Source organism: Anarhichas minor, unplaced genomic scaffold (genome assembly GCF_050575085.1).
Source record: "Anarhichas minor isolate MPS153535 unplaced genomic scaffold, ASM5057508v1 ptg000046l, whole genome shotgun sequence".
NCBI classification, from domain to species: domain Eukaryota; kingdom Metazoa; phylum Chordata; class Actinopteri; order Perciformes; family Anarhichadidae; genus Anarhichas; species Anarhichas minor.
The window spans coordinates 70,972-85,720 of record NW_027466492.1 but is presented as its reverse complement, the minus strand read 5'-3'; the positions used below and the strand labels follow the sequence as shown (position 1 = coordinate 85,720).

The window sequence follows — 14,749 nt, the reverse complement described above, 5'->3', positions numbered from 1 at the left end:
CATCATTATACATGAAATCAGAAAGTAACGAGACTTGTTTTCCACAAACAAAGGCATTTAACATGATTTAATCTCAGTGGTTAAACTCAAGAAGCAGAAAAAAAACCTCCAAATAAACAAGCAGACGCTTACATCCCATTTAGTTCTGGTTTCTATTTTGTACATGACGCTGCAATAACCCTAAAAAGGTGACGCGTGGATGAAAAGAAGAGGCGACGCGAGGAGGGGCCTCGTATCGACACGATGAGCCGGCTGTACAAAGACTCGGGATGAAAGCAGAAGCCGTCTGCTGGCGACTGAGGGGAAACTGTTTCAGGTGAATCATTGACTGGACAATAAAAAGTACAAAAAAAAAAAAGAAGCCATGCGCTCCTGATTCCCCTGAGGTTCCCAGACACACAGACGGTAAACGTTTTAAAAAGGCACTTAACGAGGGAATTGCATGATGCGTCAGTGCATATTAAACTGAAAGTCCACTTCTTCAAAGACATTTCTCATATATATATATATATATCTATATATATATATATATATATATATATATATATATATATATATATATCTATATATATATATATATATATATATATATATATATATATATATAATCTCCCCTTTACAGTAGACCACATGAGCCTGTAAACTGTAACGGCTTGATGGAGAAAGCCAGATTACATATAGAATATATATTTTTTCATCCAGAAACATCACATTGGGAATAAAGTGACCTTTGGTTTGTCTGTGCTGCTGTACTGGTGACGGATACGTGCTGCTGTGGCTGTATGGTGATATATATCACCATACAGCCTGTTTACTGGTAGTTCAATAAATAAATACACTATATGAAATAAGCACTTGGTTTTGGATACTACTGTGTGAATTAAATACTTGACAAACGAAGAGTATTTTCTCATTTAATGAAAAACCTTAGTGCAAAAATCACATTTTCTTGCCAATTAGAGTTTGTTTGTGCTCGTTCTTCTCAATGAAGACGAGGTGATCTGCTATCACGACATCATCACGGTACGATTAAAATGATCACGTTGAATCATCGCCCAGCCCAACATGCTGCACATAAAGAGAGAATCCACCAAAGAAAGCTCATTTGTTGTGCTGTTGGATTGTTTAGAAACATAAAGTCCCTGCACGCGCTTTCATCACAACTACAGTGTGTTTGTTCTCCCACATCAGGTCCACTGACATGAACTGAACAATGGATATGAATGGAAAGCAAATTCTACTGTGACGTTGTTTGTTCTAATCAATACGATTAATGTCAACATCTGCAACGCGGATGATTTCAAAACAGAAAACATACTTTGAGATACAGTTTCCACTCCACTAAGGTGACTCGTCTCTACTTTTGGGAGAAACTAATTCATAAACAACATTCTGCTTTTAGGTAGATTCTCACTTTAAAAAAAACTAAAAGGTTTAGGAAATGATACACAATTGTCTTTAATCACATATTCCAAACCGTTGCATATAATATGACTAAAGATTGCACATCCTATCGTAGATCTATACAGTATATAACATTTAACATTCTAGTATAAAATATAGTCCTCAGCCTATCAATAGATATCTTTTCATATACATTCGGGGTAAAGCGTAGGCTGGATCTCGTATGAAAGCAACATTTAAATACAGATAACACAATCCGGTCTATGCTTAGAAGGTTGTTTCTACACTGAGTCAAAGTGAGCCGTATTTAAAGCCGATTTAAAGGGACACAGAGAAATGTCATTACTGGCATTCTGTCCGTATCTCATGTCGGTTTGCATGCTGAGTTTTAAAGATTTATTTTCTTTAGTTTCGCACTGATTGTGCACCGAAAGACAGATTCAGTCATGAAACAATAAAAAATACATTTGTATTTCAAATTTAAGGTACACTTTGTCCCGATAACTGTCAGTTTTTAATATAAATTGCATTTGTAAAAGCTTAAATATTTAATTTAGACCAAGCAATGGCACGGCAAGTTCCAACTCAGAAGCGCCTGCATGTTGTCCGACAGCAGCCGGAGGTCGCAGCAGTTTGTTCATCAACAACAGAGATGCGGAACAACCGGGGACACCGTCTTTAGTATTTCAACATTTGTGTTGGATTTGTCGAAACAAACGTTTGTGCTTTCACAATATTGAGCGGACTGCTGGAATAAACACCGTGGCTACTTTCTGTGAGTTCGACGAGGGTCATTAGGAACAATAAACATAACTAAACTAGGTCTGCTAACAAGCAGCTCTGCTAGCTACCGTTAGCAAATCAAACCAGTGACGATGATATATGAACCATTTAGAGAAAGAGAGACATTTCAGTAGTCCTGTTGGCACTGCTTGTTTCTTAAGGTGCATATTCAAGTCGGGGTGCGAGTATATTTTATGTGATGACATCTTCCATATGATGGCGGTGTATGCTTTTGTTTGTAGAAAAGTGAGACGGTCTATGTGTTGCTTGAGCCTGTTTATTTCCAGCTGCTAACAGTAGCTAGCTGGCAGTGCTAATGTGGGCAGTGATACTACTGACTCTACAAAAAGTAGCCACTGATCAGCTGTTGATTGGCCCTGAATATCGGACTCACACAGTACATAATAAACAATTGAAGTCTGATAAATGTTGATACAATTTGGCGGTGTGAGCAGCTGGAGTCAAGACCTTTGTAGTGGAGGTTTTCTGGACTGTGGGTCGCTGTGTGGCTTCTCTTCTGGGTCTCACAGAGCTCCACTGCAGACATCTCCTTCTGGTATGTGATACGACTCTGGAGCGACAAAAAAAAAAGCAAACAATATATACAACAAACAATTACGCAGGGTAAACATCCCACCATATCAGAGCTGTGTGCCCTAGATTGGGCAAATCTAGTGGGTAATAAACAAATACAGTTACAAAACCTTTACAATACTCTGACTTCCTCTTGTTAAGGAGTTAAGACTGATGAGTCATTGTGTATCCCTCATCCATCTACCGAATACTCATCAATTTGTTGCTTAAAAATTGATATTCCAATATCCCAAAGAGCCTGGAAGATGAATAGAAATACTGGTAAATTTGAGGAATCTTAATTCAGGACATTTGTATTGATAAAATAACAATGGAAATGCCTGTTCAATTGAAATTAAAACAATGTATATATTCAACAGATAAACTAATCACAAACCTGAACCTGAAGCAGTTGTCAGAGAGGACGGACAAAAATATAGCAAATGCAGATGGTGTAAACTAAGGTGCTCTCTTTATAAAATGGTATCACAATGCAACAGAACCTGCCTGGTACTGCATTGGGTCCTGGTCTGGTTTCCGTGGAACCCGTCATCACGTCTCTCTCTCTTTCTTGACGGTGACATCTCCGCCGGAGTCTCCACTCCCAGCCGCAGCTCCAGGCCCGTTCCCCGCTCCGGGTGCGGCAGCTCCTGCTCCAGCCGTGCCAAGAATGGTGGAGACCTCTCCCTGCATGAAGGCCCAAGGGGGACTGTTGGGAGAGATGTCCAACGGACAGCGCTCTCCGCTGGGGCAGTACACCTCCCCGTCACCCCGCCGGCTCTGGATGTACACTCTGGTGCACGGGAAGCAGAACCTTAAGTTGGGGACGGTAGAGAGGACGTTACTACAATTAGGAGTGAGACATAAATATTACTACCAACGACTAATGATAATTGCAGTAATAACCAACTATTTGTTTAAGTAAGTAATCATGTTTTGTAGTATATACAATGTAATAACAAATAAAATGCCCAGAGAATACAATGTCTTAAATTCCTTCTTTAGTCTGACTAAAAGCTCCAAAACAAAGCACTTTATTCACAGAAACATAACTTTACAAATAGCACTACCGTAACAAGACAAAAGAATAGAAAACAATACAAACCTATGCCCTGGCACTGATGGACACTGCACAAAGTGAGTGTCTTCCAGCCTCTCATGACACAAGGTGCAGGACAGAGTGGGACCAGTTGAATGGGTGTTGCTGGCAGATGCTGATCCCAGCTCAGAGGCACCACTGTGGGGTAACGCCGCGGCTGTGGTGGCCGCCTCTGCTGAGGTGCTGGATCCCAGGGGCTCCCCTCCAGACCTCGAGGTCAGGGGGCGCGGCTGCCTGGCTGGAGATGAGGCGGGCTTGGGACTAGTCTGGCTCACACCTCCAGCCAAGGTCGAGGACGAAGAAGGCATGCCGGCACTCTTGCTGGCGCTGCTGCCAGCCACAGCGGTGTGGATCTGGCTCTGTATTTTGGCCTGGTTCTGGGACGAACTGAGCTCTCGTTCCAGCTCCGGAGTGATGAAAGGGGCTATCCCCATCCCTATCCCCAGCTGTCTGCGGCTCATCTCAGCCAGCACCGGGGCAGGGAAGATCATGGAGCTGGTCATGGGGGATGTCCTGGCGGTCAGACCCGCTGGCATGCCCGCAAGTAGCCCATGGGGAATCCCCGCCATACTTTGAGTTACTAGACAAGGAGGGATAGCAGCGCCTAGCATGGGTCTTCGGCTGCCGCTGGGGCTCTGACGGTTCACTTCTTGGGGCGGCTGGCCGTCACGGTGCAGCCCGTTGGGCGGCACACGAATAGCTGACACGGTGCTTTCTCCTCTTCCTCCCCTTTCGAAGCGGTCCATGTGCGGCCTGCCCCCGTCCGCAACACCGTCTCCTCTGCCAGATGTGCTGTGTTTATTGGGCGAGGGACCAGGTGACCTGACGTTACCGTCCTGCATCCCGTGGGTTCGTTTTAGCTGTCGGGCATTCGCTATCAGGAACTCGATCTGATTAGCTCCCTCGTAGTTCACGCAGCCACGGCAAACCACCTCGCTGAAGTCCCACACCACAGTCCACGGCATCTTTGGCAGGTCGCACAGGTAGCACCACTGGCGCCTGGAGGAGGAGGGGGACGACATGGCTGCTAGCGAGCAGGCTAACCTGAGCGAGTTCAACGAGCCAGCTAGCTAGCTGACGTGCTAGCACACGTTAGCTCGGTTAACCTATTTAGCTTCTGACAGGTGCACTCCAACTCTTTGCTTTCAAATTTCTCCTTTAACGGGCTTCAAACCGCTTTAGAACAATGTTAAACATCCTACGGTTATAAAAGTAAATTCAACTTTGAGGTTGTTCTTGCTCCTTTTTTCATATGTTTGTTTTGTTTACCCACTTCGGCCTGCTCTTGACTGCTGTCAACTGCTTCCCCAACGGACGGCGGGACGTTACGTAACCTTGCGAGGTGCATTATGGGCGTTTGAGTTTCCTCACCTTGTTTCGTCAACGCAAACCAACTCACCCAGCATGGTATTGGAACTACAACTAAAACTGACACGGAAGTGAGGTAATTAAAGGTCAGAGGTCGTTCGGTGTCAACACATGTGCGTCCGCCGTAGCCATGCGTTTTGAGGTAGAAAACTTATAATTTGAGCGGTTTGTGGTTATTTGTAATTATAAAAATGCCTCGAGTGATATCATCTTCATCGAGCGAAGAAGAAGAGGACAGTTCTACAAAAGAACCACGTGGAAAGCAAAAAGAACCTGGTAAGTTCTCACGCGTTTCTTTTAGCACAAAGCTGGTGTTGTTTGGCAGTTTAACTCAGACATACGAAGCAAACAAGTAAATCCACCGTACAGCAGACTGAGCCCCAGATTGTTAGGGTTAACGCATCTATATTTACTCTTTGACTCATTGAAATAGAACAAATAAAATCGTTTATTTAAAGTCTAGATCTTCTTAAGTACAGATGTTAAACAGCCCAGCTCTGACTCAAAATAATGCTCTGCAATTGTCAAAGCCTTGGTCGTGTGTCTTCTAATATCTTCCGTGTATTATTGTTTATGCCCTGTGTTGTTGTGTTCATGAAATAATGAATGCGTGCCGTTTGGACCCACAGAGAAGAAGACCACCACGTACCAGTGTCCTACTGACTTTGTGCGTTTCTGCCATAAGCCCTGCAGCAGCACTCTCTCAGAGAGTCTGGAGAGCAGCAAGGATGAGTTGTGGCTCATTAAAGCTCCTGCCAGCTTTAACCCAGAATGGTAGGTACAATCTAAACACGTCACTGCTTCCAAATAATCTCTCAAGCAGAATCATAAACCTGTTCTTGTGTCGTAGCAAAGATTCATATCAACAAAAATCTTTAAAAAACAAAGAAATCACACGTGGATCACTGCTTTGGTTCTCCCAGTTTTGAGGCTGCGTAACTCATGAATAGCTAATAAATTAAAGGGATCCTGTAATGTTTATTGAACAGCGACAAATGTTCATTAAAAAGTTACAAGGACAAAACTAGACTGCTAAAACGAAGCATAATAGTAACACAAGTACATAACAGTCATTACATCGGTGAAATTATCTATTTAACTATTGTTGACTAACGTTAGCCATCATACGGTTCTGGTCATTCCAGACCAAGTACGGCTGTAATAGCAATTTTTACTTTCAATTCAATTTTCAATTGAATTCATTTGTAAACCCCAAAGTCACAAATTTCTACTTCCTCACATCAGAAAAGGCAAAACACCAGAAGAGCAATAGATGTGTACAGAATGAACAACATAATAAAATTACAACATTGTCAATCCATAGGACATAAAAGATGCATATGAGAGAAGTAAAAGCACCAATAATAGCAAAATAATAATAGAAATGACTACTTACAATAACAGCAGCAGTGGATAGAATGGAATATTACTGATAATAAAAGCAGTAGCAATAATATAAATCTGACTAATAATAATAACAATAGTCGTAGCAGTGGCTGTCAGGCAGGACCAGGGTCCAGATATAACCAGGATCCACAGAAACCCGCGAGGCGAGAAAGCACAAAGACTCTGCGGAAGAAGCGAATGAATGCCTATGATCCCCTTTAAACAATGTCTGTAGCAATTCAAAGGTAAGTCACACTTAGCATGCAGAGACTGACAGCGGGGGTTAGGGTTGTGTCTGCTGGGGCCAGCAGGTGGAGCTGGAGATGGGCTCCATACTAACGGCAACAGCAAGGCATTTTTATCTATGTTGCACATTTTATACCCAAAGTGCTTTACAGATTACACAAGATACAATTTATGAAAAACAATAAAAGCAAGCTAGCAAAAGCCCACAGAATGACATCAATAAAACAAAAGAAAATGAATTAAAAACAATGGTTAACAGGCAGCTTGGATTTTAAAGTAGTCTTGGCTCTTCTGGCAGTTTGTTCTACATTAGAGCAGCTTAGACGCTACGAAATTCACTGTGTTTAGTTTGCTGAAGCTTCAGAGAGCTCCCTCAAAGTAAATGACGTAGTTTGGTGCAAACGTTGTATGACCTCGTCTCCCCTCCCTCCATTCAGCTTCAGCGGCGTCAAGGTGCCCGTCTCGGGTCTCCAGACCCTGAAGGTTCCCACGGCTGCAGGCGGAGCCAAGGCTGGAGGAGGCCAGCAGATCTACAGCATCCTGGCGTCTCCCCACGGCACCTCCGAGCTCCACCTGCTCACCAGCGCCGAGCGGTCGTCGGGCGGCGTGGTTTTCGGGCCGGCCTTTTCGGGCATGCTGAACGTGTGCGAGAGCTACGGAAACGCCGGCGCCAACCAGGCCCCTCAGATCATCCCCGCGGCCCTGCCGCCCTCCATACCGCCGGGCCTGAAGCAGCGGTTCCACCCGTTCGGCAGCAAGACCCCCACGTTGACCTGCGTGGCGGAGAGCGAGGCGGACGGGGCCGCCTTGGGGCCCTCGTCCGCGACCCTCCGACCGCTGGTCGCCAAGCGGTTCGTGGAGGAGACGTGGCAGGATGAGGAAGGGAGGAAAATGAAGAAAAAGAAAGAAAAGCGCATAAAGACGGAGGGAGTGGAGGTGAAAGCGGAACCGGTAGCCGAAATTCAAGAGGAAGCGTCGACGGGGCTCCTCTTCCAGGAGTGCTACACTTCGGAGGAGAGGAGGAAAAGGAAGAAGAAAAAGAAGGACAGGGAGCGAGAGGAGGTGGAACAGGGCGTGGAGCCCAGCGTGACGATGAAGGAGGAAGAGGTGGAGGTGAAATTAGAACCGGTAGACGCTTCGTACGGCGACGTCGTGGAGGGCTCGGGAAGGAAGAAGAAAAAGAAGAAGAAAAGCAAAACGGACGACGACTAGCCCCGTCGTCTCTTTGTTGTTTAGTTTTGTTTATTTTCGGGCCTCACGGGAGCCATCTTACCACTAGTTTACTAATGCAGGGCTTGCTTTGGCAAGGACATCGCATCCAGGAAAAAAAACAACCGAAAAAAAGAACACATCCTGAACCAATTGAGCGGTGGATTCATCCCAGAGTCTTTAAGGGGCCAACGTTCCTCTCGTTTCAACATGGAGAGTGACAGTTTTACACAGAAAGAATGTGCTGCAGCCGCCTATGAGTCAGTCAGAGGGGAACTTCTGCGTTCTTTGCCAGTGTCTTGGCGTGTCGTGGTATAGGTTTGATGGGATCACGCTCGCACACTGCGTCCGTGTGCATAATTACACAGCCAGGCACCGCAGCGTCGCTGGTTTGGCAGCAGGTTCAGCAAACCAGAGGCGATCTAGTGTCACGTCATGTTTTAGTTTTAAAGGATCTGAGTCACATATATTGGAGAACACATGTTTCAAAATAAACTCCAAAATAAATGAAATGAAAGAGACGTGTTTGTGTTTTTCCGCCCATGCCTTGATTGAGCCGTGATTTCATCCAGAAGGAATGAAACTAGAATTGGTTTTGTGAACTCCCGACTGCAGCTTTTGAATTGCGCAACAATAGGCCAATTGAAACAAAATTGGCCTTTTAGTAAATATCTCCCTCTCTCTCTGAACTCAGCATGAGAACATGTTTGAGAATCTGCTGAAATTGTGCTTTTATTTGCACATCAAGTTCCCTGAAGTACTTTGTCCTCATTAAATAGGTCCAGCAGTGAGGTTCACGATGCACATCATGATCTGTTCAGTGGCTTTTCAGCTCAGCCATCAATGACTCCTCTACAACTATGGAGGGAACTCTTCAAGCCTGTAATGTGTTGGCATGCTGAAAGTCCTTTTCAAATAATACTGCGTGTCGGCACAAAACACTGGCATCAAAACCCCTGTCGGTTGATACCAAGTCCATAAATCTCTGCGTATCTGTAGCCAGCAGAAGTTCAGCTGCGACAGACAGATGGCGCCACACTCCAGCGTGTCTCCTGCGTGGAGCGGCCTGCCTTTCTCTGAGCAACATCTGAGCTCATTATTTACATGCTGGCATTTATTTTCACTAACACAGATCTTCTGTTACTGTCCACACACACACAATGACAGAATTTATAATTTCCCCGTTTCTTTGTTTTTTTTTCCGACAGCAGCATATCATGAGATCTCAGTGACACTGAAAAATCTCCGGTCTGGGCTCTGCATCCTCCTTTCCTCTCCTGCCCTCCCTCCCCCCCCCCCAGCTCTGCACCGGAGTATGGTCCTGCTTCTTAATGAGCTCCGGCACCTCTGGTGCTATCTCACCATCTGTGGTAGCCCTCTGCACACGCTGCAAGTCTTTATTGAGCCAGCCTCGTGTGTGCGTTCACATTGTATTACTCATTCTAAAGGGGTCAACCGGACACCAAATGAACCGAATCACACCATTACGTGCCAAAGGAGATTTTTAAAGTTGTTTATTTTACTCACTGAATTGGACTTACCATCACAGTGTTTGTGAGTTCAGCACGCAGCACATTAAAGCAGAGAGCTACAGATGTTGGATCAAGCGGTTTTCCCCGTGAGTCACATCTGATGCCAGATTTCTGTGTATGCTCACAGGTATGTAGAGTGTGTGTGTGAACGTCTGGGCTTCAGAAGCCAGAGTCCGTGGGCTTGAGTGCATATGTAAATGTAAGGGAGAGTGTGTGCAGCTGCCTGATCTTGAAGATGATTTTTTTTTACATACTTCCTTTAAAAATATATATATTGATTTAGTCTGTGCTTGTCACTTCATTGTAAACCAGTAGGAACAAATACAAACTACAAGTATCACTTTTTTTCTCTCTCCACGTGATTTGCCATTGGTTTACTCTTTTGAATGGTCCAAATCTGTATTTAAAGAAAAAACCCACCATGTTCATCTTGGATCCAGAAAATCCTAATTTAGGACCTGTTTTTGACGTCTGTCAGTCAAGCCAATACTACCCAAAGTCTGTCTCTTTAAGACATATTACCTCCTTAATGGGACATTAATCCTCAACATTTTGGAATACATGTGGACATTTCCTCTGATTTCAGGGCAGTGGCCTCTCGTCCGCTCGCAAACAGAAGTTTAGGTCACTTAAACGAATATTTTTGGAAACGCATTTTAAGGTGTCGATTAAAAAAAAAAAAAAACTTTGGTAACTTCGGGGACGTGTAAAACGGAGTGTTTGGCAAACGATGCCGTCCTGTGTCAAACTGCCCGAGCGGTTCTTTGACCCGATGGTCTTGCGCTCAGTCCATTCCATCGACGTGTTTATCGTGTCTTTTGCTCGAGGAAACTCATTCTCCACTTTCTCAGAGTTCCTGGGCAGGGTACTGTTCCCGAAACAGTACCCTGAGATACCCTGACAGTACCCTGAGATGCCACTGAGCCACTGAGATGTCCGAATAGTTCGTATAACAAGATTCCTAATCGTTGTTTCCTTGGGCTCTCATCGCCTTATATTGTGACGCTAAGTAGCAACTCCACCTCGACCGTCCGTCAAATTTAGTTTTTGCCATTGGCACCAAATATCAAGTATAAGTAAGGAAATAAATATCTATTGCGACACTATTTTTTTTAACACTGGCCAAAGGACTATAAGCTCACTGAGCATGCTCAGAATCTTCTTCTCTGCTACTTAAAGGTTTCCTTCATCTCCACCTACTGGAGCCAGCGCTTGGAGTCGTTTTTGTTCGTGGACAGAGACAAAGGTGGTACGGACAGAATTTTATTTTAGGACGCAGAGGAAAATATCTTTATACATGTAGACTGGATATAAATCAGTCTCGACCTGACCCATAATCATAAAGACATCGTCTGCACATTTTATTTCTTACTTGCTCAGCCAACAACCAACACAGCCTTGACCTAGTTGAACAGAGGTGTGATAGCAGCACCCAGCTGAAATTAAACAAATGGACAATAATCGTCAGTAATATCTTATTATTCCGATTTCTTTTTTCTCCAGACCTCTTTTTCTTGTCTGTCCATGTAATGAATTGGAGTCATAAAGCCTTTGGATAAGCAAACGTTTTGGCTCAAGCTGAAACACTAACAGGCAGCCAGTGCAGCGATTTAAGAACAGGTGTGATGTGTGTTTAGGCTCCACAGTGAGAGCCCGTCAGCTTTATAGACGAGGAATGTTGTGGAAATCATCTTTGTGTTCCCAAATCACTTCTTCCACCTACGATCTGAAATATTAAAAGTATAGGCTAGTGTTTTTTTTTTTTTTTGAAAACCAGAAATCTCAACACCTGTTTAAGTATTCACTGAAGAGCTGGAACTCTATAAACCTGCAGACTACATGATGGCTATAGCACAGTATGTAGGGCAGTGTTGCTCCTGTATACTAATGTTTGTGCATCTTGTTATGCAGCTTCTGCCATTTGAATCTTTCATTGAGGTTGCATCAGTTTTGTGTGTGTGTGTGTGTGTGTGTGTGTGTGCGCGCGCGCGCGCAGCAGTGCGGTCCAGAGGATGTTTCAGATTTTCATCTAATTTCCGTCACATGTGAAATTCACTATACTCTGAAACAAACAGGAGGTCGGAGCCGTCGCCGCCCTTCTCTGGTGCGTTCCTGTCCTTTGTTGCCATCTACACCTCCGCCACCACATCGTTTTCTCAAGGAACGAAAAATAAATAATTACTCTTTGGCAAAGTTCCCACACCTGCAGGGTAGAATTATGAGCACCGCTTCATTAACAATGTCTGCCGCAGGTGTAATTGTGTTCACCTGTTTGTTTGAAATGGGAAAAAATCGCGTCCGCTCTCTCCGATTTCCCTCGACACAAATGAGGTTTAAAGGGCAAAACCAGACCCTGTGAGTGCAGCAACCGGATTATGTAAAGTGAGTGGTCTCCTCCCCCTACGGGACCTCGCTGCAGTGTCGCTTCACATGGAGTCACACCTGCCGGGCCGTGGAGGATGCTCTGTCTGTCAGTGAAGCAGGTAGACAGGTAAACCATTCACCTGTAAAGAGGAAGCAGACACTTTTCTCACCCATGCTGTTGTATTATGAGTTGTTTCATTGCCTGCAAAAAGTGTACGTGCTACAAAATTAATTCTGTTTTTAACATTAATGCATATTTTGTGTGAAGGTCTATTTGGGGGACAGGAGTGATATGTTTTCCCACTTTGAGCTGGCCTTGTTTGTCTTCGCCCAGAGCACAATCCGACTGAACTTTGACCTCTGAAACAGTGAGGCTCACCCAGGTCCGGCCAATGAGAGCGGAATTAACCTCCAGTTCTGCCGTTATTGATTGGTGCCCTTTGTGATGCACCTGCATTAGTTGGAGAAAAGAAGCAGGCAGCAATAAAGTGGAACTCTAATAGAGGGTTGCAGGGACGACGTATTTTTGTAGGCCGACCACGGGAGTTAGCACCGCACCGGTTCCCTCGTCAAAACGCAAATGGGATTTCATCATCGGATTTTGGGTTATTAAAGCAAAATAAGCTTTGTGGCAAAGAAACGTTTATGATACGGCAAAATAATCTTCACTAATGAACACCACTTTTATTCATTTTTGAAGCGTGAATGCAATCGGCACAAGTAAAAAGCTAACGGAGCTACACCGCGGTCACATGAGCCCGAGTATCCACAACGAGGCTGTACAGGCGGACCAGGCGGCGCGATGGCGTTTTGTAGTCTCATTTAGCCGCTTGTTAGAGACCGCCTTTTTAATTTAAATAATAATAATAATAAAATAAAATGTATTTATAGAGTGCTTTTCACAGACATAAAATCACAAAGTGCTTAACAGAGCAGACATGTAAAAGCATAAAAAACACAATGTGACCATAGGGTCAATAAATTACATACACAGAGAACAAATTAAAAATTAAAATTAAAACATATTTTAAGAGCAGGTCTAGGACATGGGATTTTTACTCAAACGCCAGCCTAAAAAGGTGGGTTTTGAGCAGTTTTTTAAAAGTATTCACAGAATCTGCGAGGCGTAGAGTCGCAGGCAGAGCATTCCAGAGCCTCGGCGCCACTGCCTCAAAGGCTCGGTCACCACGGGTCTTAAATCGTGTGCGTGGAACTGACAGAAGACCTAGAGCGTTTGACCTGAGAGCGCGGGCGGGTGAATATGGGTGAAGTAGATTAGCTACAGAAGTAGGAGCCTGACCGTGAAGTGCTCTGTAAGTGATGGTGAGAATTTCGAAGTGTATCCTAAATGTTACAGGGAGCCAGTGGAGAGATCGGAGTACGGGGGTGATGTGAGACCGTCGATTTGTCCTGGTGAGTAATCTGTAATTAAAGACACTTTCAAAGCTTCAACATTCACATGAGAGGTTTGATGCAGAAGCTTTTTAAAATCTCTTCAGCTCGTGTTAACAACAGACCTTATTTCAGACATCTAACCAAAAACCCATTAAAAAAACAATGACTTCGAGATGAGAGAACCAGAAGTGCAAAACTGCTAGGCTCATTATTGCAGCACTCTATGTTAGCAGGTCGGCTAAGCTAATGTCAAAAGATTGCATTTGCGAACCTGCATCAAAGCTACTTTTTAACGCTGACTGCAGCACAAATACAATTAAGAGCTTGAAAGAGCTTGATTAAAATAAGAAACGCCTCATGAGGAATATTTGTGAGCGACTGCTGGAGTGAGGCTGACATTTAATACATAGTTTAATTAGTGAAATAATAAAATTTGGATCAGATCACAAGAAAACGTGGGGTTTGGGGTTGACAGTTTTATTTGTGCAGCAGTCTTAATTAAGAAACGACCACATATGCGCTAACGTCGCACTGTTTCCAACCCTTTAAAATACAACATAAGCCTGTCATTCATTAAGTGAATTGTGAAATGCTCCATTCTGTCCCTGTTGCTGTAACATATAACATATACTACAGGTGCAGGAACACTGCTTCTCCCAGGGGAGGCTCATGACTGATTCTATTGAAAATTTGTCTTTTTTCCCCCGTTCTTTTAAAATGTTTTCTTGATTAGTTAATGGAGACAGTGGGGGGAGAGAAACAAGAGTATAGCAGGTGGGGTTGGCTCTGGTTGTGATGGTCACGGTGGGATTTGAGCTCCTGATCAGCCATACTGTATCTTAGCAACCCGCGGGCTGCGTGTGTCAGTCCCCTTGAATGCACCGCTGTCACCGCTGAGGGGTCAGGAGGTCAGTGCTCAGGGCTCGGGGGCGGTGAGGCGGGTTCATGTTTAAGGAGCGCGGAGTGAAATTAGACCGGAGGAGCCGGAGAGAGGTGCTGCAGCTGCGAGTACGATGTGGACCGGCCGAGGGTTTAACGGAGAAGCAGGCCCTCGTATTTCCTGCTTTTATTATTGTGAAGGACATCAGCAGCAGCTGTTTGTTTTGTGTGTTTGTTCAATCTTCTTCTCTTCCCTTGGTTTCATGATAAATATTCAGAGCAGCCATCGACCAAAGGGACCTCTTTTGTTGTAAACTGAAGTGATCAGTGTCTTTTATCCTAAGGGAACACAACTACTGTTGGATGTGTGGGAATATATATATATATATATATATATATATATATATATATATATATATATATATATATATATATATATATATATATATATATATATATATATATAATTTGGGGGGGATTGGAAAAAATATCAAAAATAAAGTAAAAATCT

General features: G+C 44.0%; 2 protein-coding genes across 3 annotated transcripts; one reads left to right on the top strand and one right to left on the bottom strand.

Annotated features, from left to right (window-relative positions):
* Window positions 1-52: 52 nt before the first annotated feature.
* irf2bp1 (interferon regulatory factor 2 binding protein 1) lies at window positions 53-5,199 on the bottom strand. Of its 2 annotated transcripts, none has more exons than XM_076111947.1 (3): window positions 3,866-5,199; window positions 3,264-3,574; window positions 53-2,758 (listed from the first exon to the last, which is right to left on the bottom strand). In XM_076111947.1, exons 1-2 carry the CDS (start codon window positions 4,879-4,881, stop codon window positions 3,313-3,315), a joined length of 1,278 nt encoding a protein of 425 aa, XP_075968062.1. In that variant the 5' UTR covers window positions 4,882-5,199; the 3' UTR covers window positions 53-2,758; window positions 3,264-3,312. The 2 variants fall into 2 exon arrangements, with proteins under 2 accessions (XP_075968062.1, XP_075968060.1); XM_076111945.1 differs by having other exon boundaries at window positions 3,268-3,574.
* Window positions 4,508-8,589, top strand: polr1g (RNA polymerase I subunit G). Its single transcript, XM_076111948.1, has 3 exons — window positions 4,508-5,503; window positions 5,857-6,001; window positions 7,297-8,589. Exons 1-3 carry the CDS (start codon window positions 5,419-5,421, stop codon window positions 8,069-8,071), a joined length of 1,005 nt encoding a protein of 334 aa, XP_075968063.1. The 5' UTR covers window positions 4,508-5,418; the 3' UTR covers window positions 8,072-8,589.
* Window positions 8,590-14,749: the final 6,160 nt, after the last annotated feature.